Below are 18,185 nucleotides of genomic sequence, written 5' to 3'. Positions count from 1 at the left end.
TTGATCTCTTGACCTCGTGATCCGCCTACCTCAGCCTCCCAAAGTGCTGGGATTACAGGCTTGAGCCACCTTACCTGGCCCCAGCACCATCTCTTAAAGAGATTATTTTTTCCCCAGTCGAATGGCCTTAGCACACTTGTGAAAAATCAGCAGGCCATAGATGTATAGGTTTCATGCTGGTCATGGTGGCTCACGCCTATAATCCCAGCACTTTGGGAGGCCAAGGCGGGCAGATCACCTGAGGTCGAGAGTTCAAGACCAGCCTGACCAACATGGAGAATCCCCGTCTCTACTAAAAATACAAAATTAGCTGGGCGTGGTGGCACATGCCTGTAATCCCAGTTACTCAGGAGGCTGAGGCAGGAGAATTGCTTGAACCTGGGAGGCGGAGGTTGCAGTGAGCCGAGATTGTGCCATTGCACTCCAGTCTGGGCGACAAGAGCAAAACTTAGTCTCAAAAAAAAAAAAAAAGAAGAAGAAAAAAGAAAAGAAATACATGTATGGGTTTCATTATGGACTCTCAGTTATATTCTATTGGTCTATATGTCTATCCTTATGCCAGTACCACACTTTCTTGCTTTGCATTAAGTTTTGCAATTGGGAAGTGTAAGTTGTCCTACTTTGTTCCTACCTTGTGCAGTTTTACACGTACCCTACAGCCTGGACAGCAGAGTGAGACCCTGTCTCATTAAATAAATAAATAAATACTTTTAGGAAGAAAATCTAATTTGTTATTTAGTAGATATTTAGTAGATTTGATAGTAAAACATTCATTGGTAATTGGGGATAGAAGGCTATGAAACAGGTTGCTACCTTATATTTTTAGAAGACCATAAATGTCATCCTGCTTGCTTTTTATAGTTGCTTAAGTTAAATCTGTGACTTCAGATAGCCACCATAATGTCTTTAGTTTTCCAATTTTTAATTATTTAAGGCATATTCATTGGAGACTTACTATGAATAAGACACTTTGCTCTGTGGTATGGAGGAAACAAAGAAAATGAGACATGGTGGGGCTGGGCGTGGTGGCTCACGCCTGTAATCTCAGCACTTTAGGAGGCCGAGGCAGGCGGATCACGAGGTCAGGAGATCGAGACCATCCTGGCTAACACGGTGAAACCCTATCTCTACTAAAAATACAAAAAATTAGCTGGGTGTGGTGGCAGGCGCCTGTAGTCCCAGCTACTTGGGAGGCTGAGGCAGGAGAATGGCATGAACCCGGGAGGCGGAGGTTGCAGTGAGCCGAGATTGCGCCACTGCACTCCAGCCTGGGTGACAGAGTGAGACTCTGTCTCAAAAAAAGAAAAAAAGAAAAGAAAGTGAGACATGGTGTCCTCCATCAGAAACATGCCCTCACTCAGAAATTCACATAATGTTATCATTGTAGTGGTTAAAGGCAGCATATCCTGAATCATATTAAATGTCCTAAACAGAAGGAATTTTCCTTTTAAATCTGCTGCCAGTTTTATTATTCATTTTTCTTTGGATTGTATGGACTGTGTCCTTAAGATAATCAGACTTGTTTTTTTAAAATCAGCACTTATATATAAAAATGAGTAGCAACTGTGCTTGTTCAAAACATTTTTTATGCCACTTTACAAGTTTTTCCTGTACCATGATCTAGAGATCAGTATATTCATTGTGCTTAGTGTTCAAATGACAACAAACTTTTATCAGTTAAGCATTTCATGTTGAAAATCCTTTTTTTGTATTTTTTTTTTTTTTTGAGATGGAGTTTTGCTCTTGTCGTCCAGGCTGGAGTGCAATGGCACGATCTCTGCTCACTGCTACCTCTGCCTCCTGAGTTCAAGTGATTCTCCTGCCTCAGCCTACTGAGTAGCTGGAATTACAGCCACCCACCACCACGCCTGGCTAATTTTTGTATTTTTAGTAGAGATGGGGTTTCACCACTTTGGCCTGGCTGGTCTCGAACTCCTGACTTCAGGTGGTCCACCCGCCTCGGCCTCTCAAAGTGCGGGATTACAGGTGTGAGCCACCATGCCTGGCCTGAAAATTCTTAAATCAGACTTTTTTCTTATTCAAATGGACTTTTTCCATGATTACAAAAGAATAAGCTTTTTGTACTATCTCAAAACAGATGACATTAATTTAAGCCATCCATAATGCAATTTCAAACAGGAAAAAAAGAGTAATTTTAATCTATTTAAATCTATTTTTAGAATTTTGTGTGCTTGATTTAGGTATTTTCCTTCTCTCTTTTTAATTTTAGCTCGTGGTCTGGGTTGATCCTCTGGATGGAACCAAGGAATATACCGAAGGTTGATATCTCTTTTGTATTCATACTTGACAGTAGTGGGACAAGGATATGATGTTAGTTGTAAATATTTGATATTTTGTATGTTGTATGGAAAGCTACTATCACGTGTTATGTTTACCCCTAAAGCTATATTTGTGCTCATGGTTATCATACATCGTTGATTGTCAAGACAGGAGAATAAAATTCATCTCCTTCAAATACCACCCCCCACATACTCCACCAGCCCCACACTTCTAATGTCTCCCAGATGAGAATAACATATTAAACCAGTGTTACCAAAATGACTATACTGAACCCCCAGCTTTATTGGGGTAGAAAAACGATAACGAGTACAACTGTGTAGCGCTTGCTCTGCCACCACCACCATCCCATGCCCTCCCCATTCACTCTCCCCTAATCTGTGAACTGCTTTCACATTTCATAGCCTCACCTTCTAAAGGTGGATTTTGAAACACAGTACAATATTTCTCCTTATCTAAGATGAGAACAATTAGAGAGCAACAAATTAAAATAAAATTGGCCATATAAATGTAGGAATGAACAAGCTCAGAGCCAGAGTTTTAGGTTTTGTTTTTTTTATTAGACAGTCTTGCTCATTGCCCAGGCTAGAGTGCAGTGGCACCATCTCGGCTCACTGCAACCTCTGCCTCCCAGGTTCAAGCTGTTCTCCTGCCTCACCTCCCAAGTAGCTGGGATTACAGGCACCTGCCACCACGCCCAGCTAATTTTTGTATTTTTAGGAGAGATGGGGTTTCACCATGTTGGTCAGGCTGGTCTTGAACTCCTGACCTCAGGTGATCCACTCGCCTGGGCCTCCCAAAGTGCTGGGATTATAGGTGTGAGCCACCGTGCCTAGCAGGTTTTAGGTTTTAAGCTTAGAGTTTTATTTTTAAAATTAAGATCTAGGCCAGGCGTGGTGGCTCATGCCTGTAATCCCAGCACTTTGGGAGGCTGAGGTGGGCAGATAATTAGGTCAGAAGTTCAAGACCAGCCTGGCCAACATGGTGAAAGACCTTCTCTCCTAAAAATACAAAAATTAGCTGGGCCTGGTGGCACACGTCTGTAATCCCAGCTACTTGTGGGGCTGAGGCAGGAGAATTGCTTGAACCCAGAAGACAGAGGTTGCAGTGAGCTGAGATCATGCCACTGCACTCCAGCCTGGGTGACAGAGCAAGACTCTGTTTTAAAAAAAGAAAATAAGAATGATGATGATGATGATGATGATAAAATTAAATTAAGGTCTACATAAATTTTCTTGTATTGGCTCTCAGGACATGGCTTAAAAAATTTATCATAATTACTAGAAAAAAACTATTTTACTGTTCTTGAATGAGACATCGCTATAATGGGTGAATCACAGTGTGTGTGTACATGTGTATGTATGTGTGTGTGCTGAAAACATCTGTAGAACCCATTGTGAAATAAGGAAGCTCTAGACAACTTTAATGTGTATAAAAGCACCTAGAAAGCTTATTTAGGTCTTGTCCCCCACTCCCAGATTTTGATTCACTAGTTCTGGGAAGGAGCCTGAGAAGATCTGTATTATAAAAAGTACACCAGTTAATTCTAATGCTGCTTGATAGTCCTTGGGCCTCCCTTTGAGAAACTCTGCTTTAAAGGCTTGAAATACAAGTCTAGAGTGTAATCCAGGAATATAAAGTGATTCGGCAGGTAAGGATGAGTTGGATGATGGTGGAAGAGGCATAGAGGAATCTGATGATGATGGCTGCAGAATTATGGCTGCTTTATTTAGTTGGTTTACACATTGTACTAATGAGACCATGATAGCCAATTCAATTAAGTGGCCATAGATCCTATGGCTGTTTCTGGCCAGCTCGCTTATCATTTATGCCTTTTCCTATAAATAGGATTGATCACGGATGAATCATTGCAAATTCCATACCTTAACTGCAAAACTAACTTGGAGCAATTGATGTAGTAATGATGAGTCATAATATGAGCAAGTTATATAACTGATATTTATTTCTTCTTTGCAGGTCTTCTTGACAATGTAACAGTTCTTATTGGAATTGCTTATGAAGGAAAAGCCATAGCAGGAGTTATTAACCAGCCATATTACAACTATGAGGTATTACTATAAATGATACAAAGTAATTTCATTAGATGAATAATTATAGTGTTATCTGATTCTTTATGTTACCTAAGCAAGTGGTTTTTAGCTTGGTTGCATATGCAATCATCTGGGGAACTTTTCATTTTTTAAATTTTATTTATTTATTTATTTTTAACTTTTTTTTTAGCTATGCTATTAACTGATGAGAAACTTTTAAAAATATGGATTCCCAGGCCATACCCCAGACCTATTGAATCAAAATTGCTGGGGGCATTGGTACTGGGTATGTATATATATGCATGTGTATGTACACAGACACACTAAATGCATTATATATTTTTTAATTTATTCCTTATGATTCAAATATAAATGTTAAGAGAATTACTGATAGTGTTCTTGATTAGCTTTGGCATCAAGACACCTGATTTATGATTGGTTCCTGAAGCACATTCAAGAAATGAACCATTTCAACTAAGAAAAGATGCTAGGCCTGTTGTTTTCCAGGTAACGCTGTGTAGCGCCTAAGTTACAGTCAGTGTTGGTAACTTACCATGCTCTTGCATTCTTTTTTCTTGTCTCTTCTAATCTGCTTTGATTTTCTATTATACATCAGATAAATTGCCTTCCATAGAAGCAAGGGACTAGTGTAATTTCAAAGCAAGAATGTACCATTAAATTGCATTAAATTTTATAGGAAATTGTTGAGATAAAGTAGTTAAGGTATTTATATTAATGTGACCTTGATAGAACTTTAGAGAAACAAAGTAATCGGAGTGGGCAATATTACTTCTGAATTTCCACTCTGAGTTAAAAGCAAGGTTAAGCTTTATTTCTAATATAAATTTGTTTTTTCCTGCTGTTCGTATGATTATAAATTATATTAAGAATCGTGTTTCTTAGGATTTACCAAAATAGTTATATGTTATTGAGAAAGTCTCAAGTTAAATTGCTTGTGTCTATTAATTCTTTAAATATGATTTTAATGTTGATACTGTTATATACAGACACAAGTTTGTGGTTTTTATGTAAACTTTAAGTTAATACTATTACTTTCAAAAGGGGCATTTAATTCATATAAAGCATTGTAATGCATGGTACCTTTCATCAGGAAAAAATCTAAGTGCTTAGGAGTTAACAATTTTCACCACTTCTTTCTGAGATTAGAAAAATTGTATTCATTTTCCACAGAACAATGAAAAGCAGCAGTTAAGGGAACACAGGAGTGAAGCAAAGGTGAGAAAAATAGCTAGGGTTTTGGCTCCACTAGTAGGTAGAAAAGAGGCAGGCAACTTGTGGTACCCCAGGTGGTCATTGTACATCCCACATACCAGTTCATTTTCTCCAGTTCTGCTTCTCTTCATTACCTCTCTCTGTACCACTTCCCTTCTGGACACTCTGTTTATCCTTTCTCTTGCTTCTCTTGCTTATGCCTTAAAATTCATTACCACAAATGGAAGTAGAAAAGTTGCTCAGCTGTGTTGGTGGTATTCAGGCTAAAGATTCAATTTTAAATAATAATCATCATCACCATAATAGCTAAAATTTATTAAGAGTTTACTGTATGCTGCCAGGTTCAAGGGTTTCAAATGTATCCTTTCATTGAATACTAACCACAGCCCTTTAAATAAACTATTATCCCCATTTTAAAAAGGAAACTGAGGCAATTAACTTTCCTGTGGTCACCCAGCTGGTAAATGGCAGAACTGGGATTCAAACTCAAATCCAAACCTTGCTACTGCATTACTTTATATTGCCCTCCTGAGCCAGAGAAAAGACTTAGCAATTCAAACTTTATTATTGCTTCCAACATATACTGAAACTAGTAGACACTTAAAGGAAATAGCATGAAGAAACTCAGTCTCTCTTCATACTGAAGCCAGTTTCTTAACCATTGAAGCTTAATTGTCAGAAAATTTTCGCCTTTATTACCCTCCCAAAATTGGTGTGGAGCCATTGAAATAGAGAGACAATGCCAGAGCCTGAGAGTCAGGAGCACAGAAGAAGGCAAGCCAGCTGCATCATGGGATTGCATTTACCACACCAAGACACCAGAGTCCTTGATCCCATCCTTTTTGCCTAGATGTTCATTTACAGAGGGAATATGACCTTGTAGGGCCCGAAATATTCGTGTCCACTGTTTTCTTTCCTTTATTTTTTTCCAGAATAACTGGAGAGCTGCATTAATAAATAGGTTTCTTGGCTGGGCGTGGTGGCTCACGCCTGTAATCCCAGCACTTTGGGAGGCCAAGGCAGGTGGATCACAAGGTCAGGAGTTCGAGACCAGCCTGACCAACATGGTGAAACCCCTGTCTCTACTAAAAAAATACAAAAATTAGCCAGATATGGTGGCATGCACCTGTAATCCCAGCTACTCAGGAGGCTGAGGCAAGAGAATTGCTTGAACCCAGGAGGCAGAGTTTGCCGTAAGCCGAGATCGTACCACTGCACTCCAGCCTGGGCAACACAGTTAAGACTCTGTCTCAAAAAAATAAAAATTAAAAAAATAAATAGCTTCCTTAGATTCCAAGCCTCTCCTGTAGTGTAAACTCAGATGGGAACAGACGAAGCACATTAACATATACTGAGCACCCAGTGCTTGTTCTTTGGCTCCTTTGTTGCCCCATATGCCATCAGACTCTTCTGGGATTGCCCTACCAATGGAGAGCTGTCTCACCTAGGACCACACCTCTTCCCAATGCAGTCCATTTCCAGTGACTGATTATTGCAGGAGTTTAAAGACCTGACATCTCATCCCAATTTGGGACTACCCTGAAAGGCTATTGTAGCTCCAGACTCCCCACATAGGAACAGCTTCCCGTAGGGTCAGCTCTTGCTGTACCTGCATCACAGCTTATTTCTTCCCTCTGCCCACACCCTCCTTCTCCTTCCACAGGTGTTGATACCAAGCGCACTTCCTAACAAACATACCACCTGCCTCATAGTCTGCTTCCCAGGGAACCCAACCTGCAACCTAAGTATATTTCACAATAACAACACCCAGGGTACTGCTTTAGGACAAATAAGATGATGTGTGTGAAAACATTTGACAGGTAAACATAGGCAGTCTAATTTAGTGTTTAAGAATATCATCTTTGAAGACAGATGAGCCAATCTTTGGTTATGAACTTCTTAGAACCTTTAGTCAGGTTACTTAATGGTTCCACATTTCATTTTTCTAATCTTTAAATTAAGGATGAGAATACCTACTTCATGGGGGTGCTTTGAGGATTGAAACTCGAGAGATAATACATGTAAAGCACTTAGAATGGTGCCTGGTACATGTTTGGTGTTCAGTACAATATGTATATCTCTATAATATATGTCTACTATATTAATATAATTGTATTTTGATGACTTTGCATCAATCATTTTATGTATCAGTTTTACTTTCCATGAAATACAGATTTTTTTCTATATCAAGTGTATAGTTATAACAATGTAGTTGAAATTGAGTTCTGCAAAGGAAAATATAGATTCTAAGATTGCATTATCATTGTCATTTTGCCATTAAAATTGTCAGCAAAATCTTAACTCTGATCCCATTATCCATGGCTACTCTTCAATATTGTATTGGCCTATTCAGTTGCCCTATCTCCATAGCAGCCAAATACATTGTCATCATTACCTATTCCTGTAGCAACATGATTTTTAATATTTCTTGGATAATGAAAAGTAGTTATCAATACATGGTATTTCACTTCCTGGGGATCTTAGTACCTTCTGAAAATGGCCATTTTCAAATACAACAAAGAGATCATTTGATAATTCAGAGAAACAGTAATCAGTTTATGATGTTTCAGCACATTATAAACAGAAATCAGTTTATAAGGATTCCAGGGAATAACCAAAAGTTCTTTGAAACTGTTAACCAGAACAGTAATGGTAATAATCAGCAGATTCTCTCAGGAAAAGTTCTTTGTCAGTGATATTGTTCTTGTACTTTATAACATTATCATGTTTTTTGAGACGGAGTCTTGCCCTGTCGCCCAGACTGGAGTGCAGTGGCGCGATCTTGGCTCACTGCAACCTCTGCCTCCCAGGTTCACGCCATTCTCCTGCCTCAGCCTCCCAAGTAGCTGGGACTACAGGCGCCCACCACCATGCCCGGCTAATTTTTTGTATTTTTATTAGAGATGGGATTTCACCGTGTTAGCCAGGATGGTTTAGATCTCCTGACCTCGTGATCCGCCCGCCTTGGCCTCCCAAAGTGCTGGGATTACAGGTGTGAGCCACCGCGCCCCGCTATCATGTTTTTATTTTTTAAATCATGATGCTAATATAACTGAATATTCCATTTATGGGCTAACGTTCTTCTCCAAATAACCACAAGTCTTGTTGTTTCACTCGTTTACACAGGCAGGACCAGATGCTGTGTTGGGAAGGACAATCTGGGGAGTTTTAGGTTTAGGCGCCTTTGGGTTTCAGCTGAAAGAAGTCCCTGCTGGGAAACACATTATCACAACTACTCGATCCCATAGCAACAAGTTGGTTACTGACTGTGTTGCTGCTATGAACCCCGATGCTGTGCTGCGAGTAGGAGGAGCAGGAAATAAGGTATGAAAAATGTCTGTCATCTGCTCTGAAATGCAAGTGAATCATTGAAATACTCAACTTTTAAAAACATGAAATAAGAGTTTAGCCATCCCATTACTGGGTATATACCCAAAGGACTATAAATCATGCTGCTATAAAGACACATGCACACGTATGTTTATTGTGGCAGTATTCACAATAGCAAAGACTTGGAACCAACCCAAATGTCCAACAATGATAGACTGGATTAAGAAAATGTGGCACATATACACCATGGAATACTATGCAGCCATAAAAAATGATGAGTTCATGTCCTTTGTAAGGACATGGATGAAATTGGAAATCATCATTCTCAGTAAACTATCACAAGGACAAAAAACCAAACACCGCATGTTCTCACTCATAAATGGGAATTGAACAGTGAGAACACATGGACACAGGAAGGGAAATGTCACACTCTGGGGACTGTTGTGGGGTGGGGGGAGGGAGAAGGGATAGCATTAGGAGATATACCTAATGCTAAATGACGAGTTAATGGGTGCAGCACACCAGCATGACACATGTATACATATGTAACTAACCTGCACATTGTGCACATGTACCCTAAAACTTAAAGTATAAAAAAAAAAAAAAAAAAAGAAATAAGCGTTTAAAGAGATGGGAGTAAAGACTATAATTTGTACATTTCAGCAGTATTTAAATTTTAAAAATAAATTTAAGAATCAAGTTTTGTTTTTTTTTAATCTGAGAGAGTTCAGTGTTAATGAAAGTCATCAGGATGACTCCATGCTTCTTGCCAAAGACCTTATTTTCCCAAGGACCCTCTTAGATTATTTCCTAGACCTTCTACAGACTCTAAGATCTGGCCTGCCTGCCCACTTCCCATCTATTTCCCCCATTCTTTCATCCAGGTTTCCAACCTGCTGAGAGAATTATGAAACGGGACACAATTTGATGTACAACCCTAGCCCTGATCTCTTCTCATCTGATTGTCCCCTAGATATCATTATGATGACATCCCTCAGGTATCTCAAATTCAGCGTGTCCACTTTGAGTTCATCCTCTTTCTACCCACCTCTGGATGTGTTTCTCTCCCTGTTTTACTATCCTACTAATGGCACCACCATTTTTCTAACTGATCCAGCCAAACACCTGAAAGTCATCCTAGACTCCTTCCTTCCTCACATCCTATCACTCTGGTCCTACTTATGTATCTTCTGAATAGTTTTTTTTTTTTTTTTTTTTGAGACGGAGTCTTACTCTGTTGCCCAGGCTGGAGTGCAATGGCACAATCTCGGCTCACTGCAACCTCCACCTCCCGGGTTCAAGCGATTCTCCTGCCTCAGCTTCCTGAGTAGCTGGGATTACAGGCGCCTGCCACCACACCTGGCTAATTTTTGTATTTCTAGTAGAGTCTGAATTTTATAATAATAATTATTTTACACTATAACCAAAAAAAGTCAATTGACTAATGAAAGTTTGATAGCAGGTTACCATTGAGAGTCATGCAAGTTCTAGCAGTGATCTCAGTTGTGTATCAGTATTAGAGGAATTGTTAGGATGACTCTATAAAAGTTTGTATTTTGTGGCGCTGCAAAGCTGTTCTTTGTGGGGAAAAATCTGCATCTGTGAAGCATCTCTATTAACATAGCTAGCTCTTTTTCTTTCAGACCCTCCAAATCCTAAAGAGATTAACTAAAATCTGATTAGGAAACATTTGTCACCTATTGTATCTAAGGACAGCCACTATAAGACTTCAAAGAAATTTTGGTCTCAACAATCTTTATCTTAATCTGAACATTCTCTTTCTATAGATCCCAGGTCTTTAGACAAACCCAATCAATTGTCAATCAGAAAATACTTAAATTCACCTATATCCTGGAAGCCTCCCCGCCCCCACTGCTTTGAGTTGTTCCACCTTTCTGGACCAAATCAATGTATTTCTTAAATGTATTTGATTGATGTCTCATGCCTCTCTAAAATATATACAACCAAGCTGCTCCCCACTGCCTTGGGCACATGTTCTCAGGACTTCCTGAGGGCTGTGTCATGGGCCATGGTCACTCATATTGGGCTTAGAATAAATCTCTTCAAATATTTAAAAAAAAAAAAAGTTTGTATTTTGGTAGTGAAATGGCAATACGTGTGATCCCAAGACTTATGAAAGTATTTGTTAGACTAGTCACATTGCACATCTGTTAGGATCTATTACAATTTATACATTATGGTACTGCTTGATACTTCTCTGTCCTTTATTTAATAATGGTCAGGGTTTTTTTTTTGAGGGGAGTGCTGTTTGTGTGTTTGAGACAGAGTCTCGCTCTGTCGCCCAGGCTGGAGTGAAGTGGTGCAGTCTTGGCTCACTACAACCTCCACCTCCCATGTTCAAATGATTCTCGTGCCTCAGCCTCCCAAGTAGCTAGGATTACAGACATGCAACACAATACCCAGCTAATTTTTTGTATTTTTAGTAGAGATGGGTTTTGCTATGTTGGCCAGGCTGGTCTCAAACTCCTGGCTGCAAGTGATCCACCTGTCTCAGCCTCCCAAAGTGCTGGCATTACAGGAGTGAGCCACCATGCGCAGCCCTCTAATAAATGGTCAATTTTTTAGATGTTGAAAAAAACTTGAATTAATTCTGCTGTAAATGTATACTGCTTTTACACTAAAAAAGAAAAACAACGTGAATAAAAGGAACATGTTACTTTATGTAACTTGGAATATGGAGACAGTTCAGATATCCTCTTTGTAGCTTTTTTGACCATTATTTTTTCTTCGTATCACTATGTTATTATGCATTTATTCTATGTACTTCTTCATAATACTGGCATAATTTAAACCTGCTAAAAGCTTTAACTAAGTTTAACAGAGGAACTGATTAAATATCCTTGATAGAAACAAGCAGTTTTTCTTATCTGTACCTCAGTCTTTTCATGACTTTCAATTATTCTTTCTATTATCAAAGGATAATTCTTATTTTTACCCTTACAGATTATTCAGCTGATTGAAGGCAAAGCCTCTGCTTATGTATTTGCAAGTCCTGGTTGTAAGAAGTGGGATACTTGTGCTCCAGAAGTTATTTTACATGCTGTGGGAGGTTAGTCTGTTTAATTTTAGGAAATTCATAGTTTTTCTACAATTATATCATGCTAAGACATAATATCTCAGTAATATTATTTTACTTAGACTGTTACTATATAAAAGCTAGAAGGCAGCTTAGAGATTATCCAGTCCAAACCCCTCATATGATAGATGGATGAGAGAGTAGATTTTCAGCAAGTTTTACTTTAGTTATAGTCTCTTTTTTTGAACTTTGATCTGCATACAGTTAATTTAATTTAGCCCTTATTTATAGCCTTTTTTTTTTTGACACAGGGTCTCTATTGTCTAGGCTGGAATGCAGTGGCACAATCATGGCTCACTGCACCCTTGAACTCCTGGGCTTGTAGTGAACCGAGGTTGTAGTAACTGAGATTGTGCCATTGCACTCCAGCCTGGGCAAGACTCCATCTCAAAAAAAAAAAAAGAAAAGAAAATGCTAAATAAAATTAATTTTAATCAGAGAAAAAATAATTTTATATCCTTTAGTTAGTTAAAATTGTTCTGTAGTCTTAAATTTCAAGTGAATTAAAACTTAACCTTTATGGACACTCATTATTTTATCCAGAATTTATTGGCTACTATTGGATAAGGAAGCAAAAGGCACTTAAAAATAACTAGAAAAACCACAATCCAATTAGCCACTAACTTGATTAATTGATTGATTGATGTTTTTCTATAGGCAAGTTAACCGATATCCATGGGAATGTTCTTCAGTACCACAAGGATGTGAAGCATATGAACTCTGCAGGAGTCCTGGCCACACTGAGGAATTATGACTACTATGCAAGCCGAGTTCCAGAATCTATTAAAAATGCACTTGTTCCTTAAAGGAAAGTTTCATTTGGCCAGGCGCGGTGGCTCACGCCTGTAATCCCAGCACTTTGGGAGGCCAAGGCAGGTGGATCACTTGAGCTCAGGAGTTTGAGACCAGCCTGGGCAATATCGTGAGACCCCATCTCTACAAAAATACAAATTAACTGGGCATCCTGTCATGCGCCTGTCATCCCAGCTACTTGAGAGGCTGAAGCAGAAGAATCTCTTGAGCCCGGAAGGCGGAGGTTGCAGTGAGCTGAGATCGTGCCACTGCACTCCAGCCTGAGTGACAGGAGTTAAGCCCTGTCTCAGAAAAAAAAAAAAAAAAAAAACACCCAAAAAGTACTTAAAGTTTCATTTACTTAGCTAGGAGAAAGACTTGGTTCTCAAAATAATACATTTTAAGATTAATTGGGTAGAATTAGAGTTCCACCTTTATTCATTGTTGAGCAGTGATTTATATTTAGTTATTATATTTAGGAATAGAAAATAGAATTAAATAATTTAACTTGATTAATCAACCAGACCAATTTTGACGTCTGGAGAACTTATAAACTCAATATGTTATATTTGTTTTTCTGTATTTAGGTGGAGAAATGAGAAAAAGCTTTAGTTCCAATTGACAGTTCAGGTCAATGTTCAATCAACATTCCTATCTTCTAAACCAGATTTCTCTTTTTTTTTCCTGAGACGGAGTCTCGCTCTGTAGCCTAGGCTAGAATGTAGTGGCGTGATCTCGGCTCACTGCAAGCTCCGCTTCCCGGGTTCATGCCATTCTCCTGCCTCAGCCTCCCGAGTAGCTGCGACTGCAGGCACCCACCACCACGCCTGGCTAATTTTTTGTATTTTTAGTAGAGACGGGGTTTCACCGTGTTAGCCAGGATGGTCTTGATCTCCTGACATCGTGATCTGTCCGCCTCGGCCTCCCAAAGTGCTGGGATTACAGGTGTAAGCCACCGCACCTGGCCTACACCAGATTTCTTTAGGGCACAATTGTTTCTGGAATCTCAGTCTTGTTTTTCACAGTAATTTTAAAAACGTTTCTACTCCAATTAAGAATATATATGATGTTATTATATATGCTTATGAAACAGATTTATGAGAAAAGTTTTTTTAAAATAAATTATTTAATCCTAGCTCTTTGTTATTCACCAGCTTTTTAAAAAAGTGTTTGAAAATTATACATTCTCGACTTTGGGGATTAGTTTATTCTTGTGGCATCATTATAAGGCTTAATTGTGGAAAGCTAAGTACTTGCTTCTGTTCCTTCCAATGAGAGATTATAACATAAACTATCAAAATTGTTCTGCTAATATACCTAGATTTTTATTTTTAGGTCTCTGTCCATTGCTTTTAATTAAAATTATCTGTTTTCAAATCAAACAAGTGGTTTAAATTAACAGTTCCCAAACTCAACTGCATATCAGAATCACCTGGGAAGGTCCTTTTAAAATGCAGATTCACAGGCCAGGCGCAGTGGCTCATGCCTGTAACCACAGCACTTTGGGAGGCTGAGGCGGGTGGATCGCCTGAGGTCAGGAGTTCGAGACCAGCCTGGCCAACATGGCGAAACCCTGTCTCTCCTAAAAATACAAAAATTAGCCGGGCATGGTGGTCCGTGCCTGTAATCCCAGCTACTGGGGTGCTGAGGCAGGAGGATCACTTGAACCCAGGAGGCGGAGGTTGCAGTGAGCTGAGATCATGCCACTGCACTCCAGCCTGGGCAACAAAGCGAGACTCTGTCTCAAACAATAAAAATAAAAATTCACAGGGTTTATCCCAACAATTTTGCTTGTGTGTGTGTGTGTGTGTGTGTGTGTTTATTTACTTATTTATTTATTTATTTTGAGACGGAGTCACTCTCTGTCACCCAGGCCAGAGTGCAGTGGTGCAATCTCGGCTCACTGCAACCTCCACCTCCCGGGCTCAAGCGATTCTCCTGCCTCAGCCTCCTGAGTAGCTGGGACTACAGGCACGTGCCACCACCCCTGGCTAATTTTTTGTATTTTTAGTAGAGACGGGGTTTCACTGTGTTAGCCAGGATGGTCTCGATCTCCTGACCTCATGATCTGCCCACCTTGGCCTCCCAAAGTCCTGGGATTACAAATGTGAGCCACCACGCTCAGCCTGCTTCTGTATATTTTAAGAAATTCAGGGACTGATAATCATTTAACTCTAGGACTCACTAGATAAGGTAATATAGTATTATTTTATAGAAGTGTCATAATCTAGCAGGAAGAGGTCTCTGTGGTCTTGACACCTTTGAGCCCTCCCTCCTGTAACTCTCTTCTCATTGTCCTGGCTTTCTTTTTTCACCTAGCCACTCCTACTCAGTCTCCTTTATTGCTTTCTCTTTGTCTTCCTTCCCTTAAATGTCACTGTTTACCAAGATTCTGTTCTAGTCTCTCTCTTTTTTTTCTTTTTTTGGTAGAGATGGGGTCTTGCTATACAGCCCAGGCTGGTCTTGAACTCCTAGCCTCAAGCAGTCCTCCTGCCTCTGTCTCCCAATGTGCTGGGATTATAGGTGTGAGCCACTGCACCTGGCCTATGCTTTCTCTCCTTTCTCACCAGAGGATCTAATCCACCTGTGTGACTTTTGTGGCGCTTTTGCTCATTAATCCAAAATCTTTAGCTTAGAACTCTCAAACTCTAGATCTATATACCCCAAAACCTACCTAGATGCCTTACAGAGATGTCTGAATGATTATGTCTAAACAGTTCTTCACTCTTGCCCCGACCCCTCCAGAAATTATTTTACAAACCCATGAGGTGATCTTGATAATTGGCCAAGTTAGAAAATCATCACCTGAATCCATCTGCTTCCCTCTACGAATGGAGTTCTCTATCTGTAAATAGTGGACTAAGCCTAATTTTTAAAAAATCTAAGTGTAACAAGAGAATAACTTTATTTTTATTTATTTATATATTTCTTGAGACGGAGTCTCGCTCTGTCACCAGGCTGGAGTGCAGGGGCGCAATCTCGGCTCACTGCAACCTCCACCTCACGGGTTCAAGCGATTCTCCTGCCTCAGCCTCCTGAGTAGCTGGGATTACAGGCATGTGCCACCACGCCCAGCTAATTTTTGTATTTTTAGTAAAGATGGGGTTTCACCATGTTGGCCAGGCTGGTCTCAAACTCCTGACCTCAGGTGATCTGCCTGCCTTGGCCTCCCAAAGTGTTGTGATTACAGGTGTGAGCCACAGCGCCCAGCCCTAAGATAAAAACTTTTTTTTTTTTTTTTTTGAGATGGAGTCTCACTCTGTCACCCAGGCTGGAGTGCAATGGCATGATCTCAGCTCACTACAACCTCTGCCTCCCGGGTTCAAGTGGTTCTCCTGCTTCAGCCTCCCGAGTAGCTGAGATTACAGGGGCGCACCACCACACCTGGCTAATTTTTTGTATCTTTAGTAGAGACAGGGGTTTCACCATGTTGGCCAGGCTGGTCTTGAACTCCTGACCTCAGGTGATCCACCTTCCTCGGCCTCCCAAAGTGCTGGGATTACAGATGTGAGCCACCACACCCGGCCGAAAATAACTTTGAAGGTATTTTCTTCAGGTTCCTATATGAAAACCCAGTTTATGTAAGTGAGATATGTAGGAGTCTAAATCCTCTCTCCATTACTCTTGCCTCTACATTAATTACATTAATTTATACCCTTATACCCCATTATTTCTTCCCTAGATCCCTGCAGTGTCTTGACTAATCTTTCTGCCTACACTGTAACCCATCTATCTCTCTCTCATCCATTTATCACGTCATCGCCAGAGTGATTTTTTTGTTTTGTTTTGTTTTTGAGACAGGGTCTCGCTCTGTCACCCAGGCTGGAGTGCAGTGGTGTGCTTATAGCTCACTGCAGCCTTGACCTCCTGGGCTTAAGCAATTCTCCTGCCTCAGCCCCCCAAAGTAGCTGAGACTACAGGTTTGCGCAATAACGCCTGGCTAAGCTGGGAGTGGTGGCTCACGCCTGTAATCCCAGCACTTTGGGAGGCCAAGGCAGGTGGATCACCTGAGGTCAGGAGTTCAAGACCAGCCTGGCCAACATGGTGAAATCCCGTCTCTACTAAAATACAAAAATTAGCTGGGCGTGGTGGTATGTGCCTTTAATCCCAGCTACTAAGAAGGCTGAGGCAGGAGAATCGCTTGAACCCGGGAGGCGGAGGTTGCAGTGTGCTGGGATTGCGCCACTGCACTCCAGCCTGGGCGACAGAGTGAGACTCCATCTCAAAAAAAAAGAAAAAGAAAAAAGAAAATGGTCGTATGTGTCTAGTGCCTACCACACTGTATAGCATAGCTCTGTATCTTCTTCTCCAGGCTTATCTCATCCATTTTAATAACTACTCACACCTTCAGCAAAACATTTCAACTGAGCCCCAGATTTTATTATATTATTATAATCTGCAATTTGTAAAGGATATTTTCACCTACATATCTTACAGACATCTCAAAAAATCAGTCTAGAACCAAATAATTCGCCAACTCTGTTTCCTCTCTTGTCTTCCCTCCTTTGATAATGACATAACCATCCACCCATTTATCCAGCTGAAATCTAGGAATAAACCTAGGCAAATTTGCTTCTCGGCCGGGTGCAGTGTAATCCCAGCAATTTGGGAGGCCGAGGATGGCGGATCACTTGAGGCCAAGAGTTTGAGACCAGCTTGGCCAACATGGCGAAACCCCATCTCTACCAAAAATACAGAAAAATTAGCTGGATGTGGTGGCACACGCCTGTAATCCCAGCTACTTGGGAGGCTGAGGGATGAGAAGTGCTTGAACCTGGGAGGCGGAGGTTGCAGCGAGCTGAGATTGTGCCTCTGCACTTCAGCCTGGGTGACAGAGGGAGACTGTATCAAAAAGAAAAAAAAATTAAAAAATTGCTTCTTTCACCATCACCTCCCCAAACATCTCGTCTGTCATTACTGATTTTACCTCCTAAATATATCCGAAACTTGTTCTCTATTCTCAGATCTTATTCCACTGCCTTAGTTCAGGCCATCATCTTTTATTTTCTCTCATATGGACTGTTGTAATAACATCTTAACTGGTTTCCCTAATGCCAGTTCTGCGCACTCCAAGTCATCTCCTATATTATTGTCGAAGTCATCCTTTTAAAATATGATCCTAATCACATCTCCTGCTCCTGCCTAAAACTTTTCACCGACTTTCTATCATAAGATAAAATCTTGCTCCTCAGCATGATATATAGAACTCTTCCTAATTTAGTCTGCCTACATTCCAGCCTTTTAGTCCCTTACTTCCAAAAGATTTTTTTTTTTTTTTTTGAGGCGGAGTCTCGCTCTGTCGCCCAGGCTGGAGTGCAGTGGCGCGATCTCGGCTCACTGCAAGCTCCGCCTCCTGGGTTCACGCCATTCTCCTGCCTCAGCCT

General features: G+C 40.4%; 1 protein-coding gene across 5 annotated transcripts in view; it reads left to right on the top strand.

Moving 5' to 3' along the window:
- Positions 1 to 14,186, top strand: part of BPNT1 (3'(2'), 5'-bisphosphate nucleotidase 1) — a 31,857-nt gene extending 17,671 nt beyond the window's left edge. For 3 of the 5 annotated variants that reach the window (XM_055379341.2, XM_055379334.2, XM_055379349.2), the window contains 6 exons: positions 2,231 to 2,279; positions 4,276 to 4,367; positions 5,541 to 5,585; positions 8,709 to 8,906; positions 11,877 to 11,982; positions 12,667 to 14,186. In XM_055379341.2, coding sequence (XP_055235316.1) covers positions 2,231 to 2,279; positions 4,276 to 4,367; positions 5,541 to 5,585; positions 8,709 to 8,906; positions 11,877 to 11,982; positions 12,667 to 12,815 — 639 coding nt within the window. In that variant the 3' untranslated portion in view covers positions 12,816 to 14,186. The remainder of the gene's footprint in view (positions 1 to 2,230; positions 2,280 to 4,275; positions 4,368 to 5,540; positions 5,586 to 8,708; positions 8,907 to 11,876; positions 11,983 to 12,666) is intronic. The other 2 variants (XM_004028421.5, XM_004028423.5) reach the window with 1 other exon arrangement.
- Positions 14,187 to 18,185: the final 3,999 nt, after the last annotated feature.

Source organism: Gorilla gorilla, chromosome 1 (assembly GCF_029281585.2).
Source record: "Gorilla gorilla gorilla isolate KB3781 chromosome 1, NHGRI_mGorGor1-v2.1_pri, whole genome shotgun sequence".
NCBI lineage: Eukaryota > Metazoa > Chordata > Mammalia > Primates > Hominidae > Gorilla > Gorilla gorilla.
The sequence above is the reverse complement of the archived record's forward strand: the minus strand, read 5'-3'. Positions and strand labels throughout refer to the sequence as shown.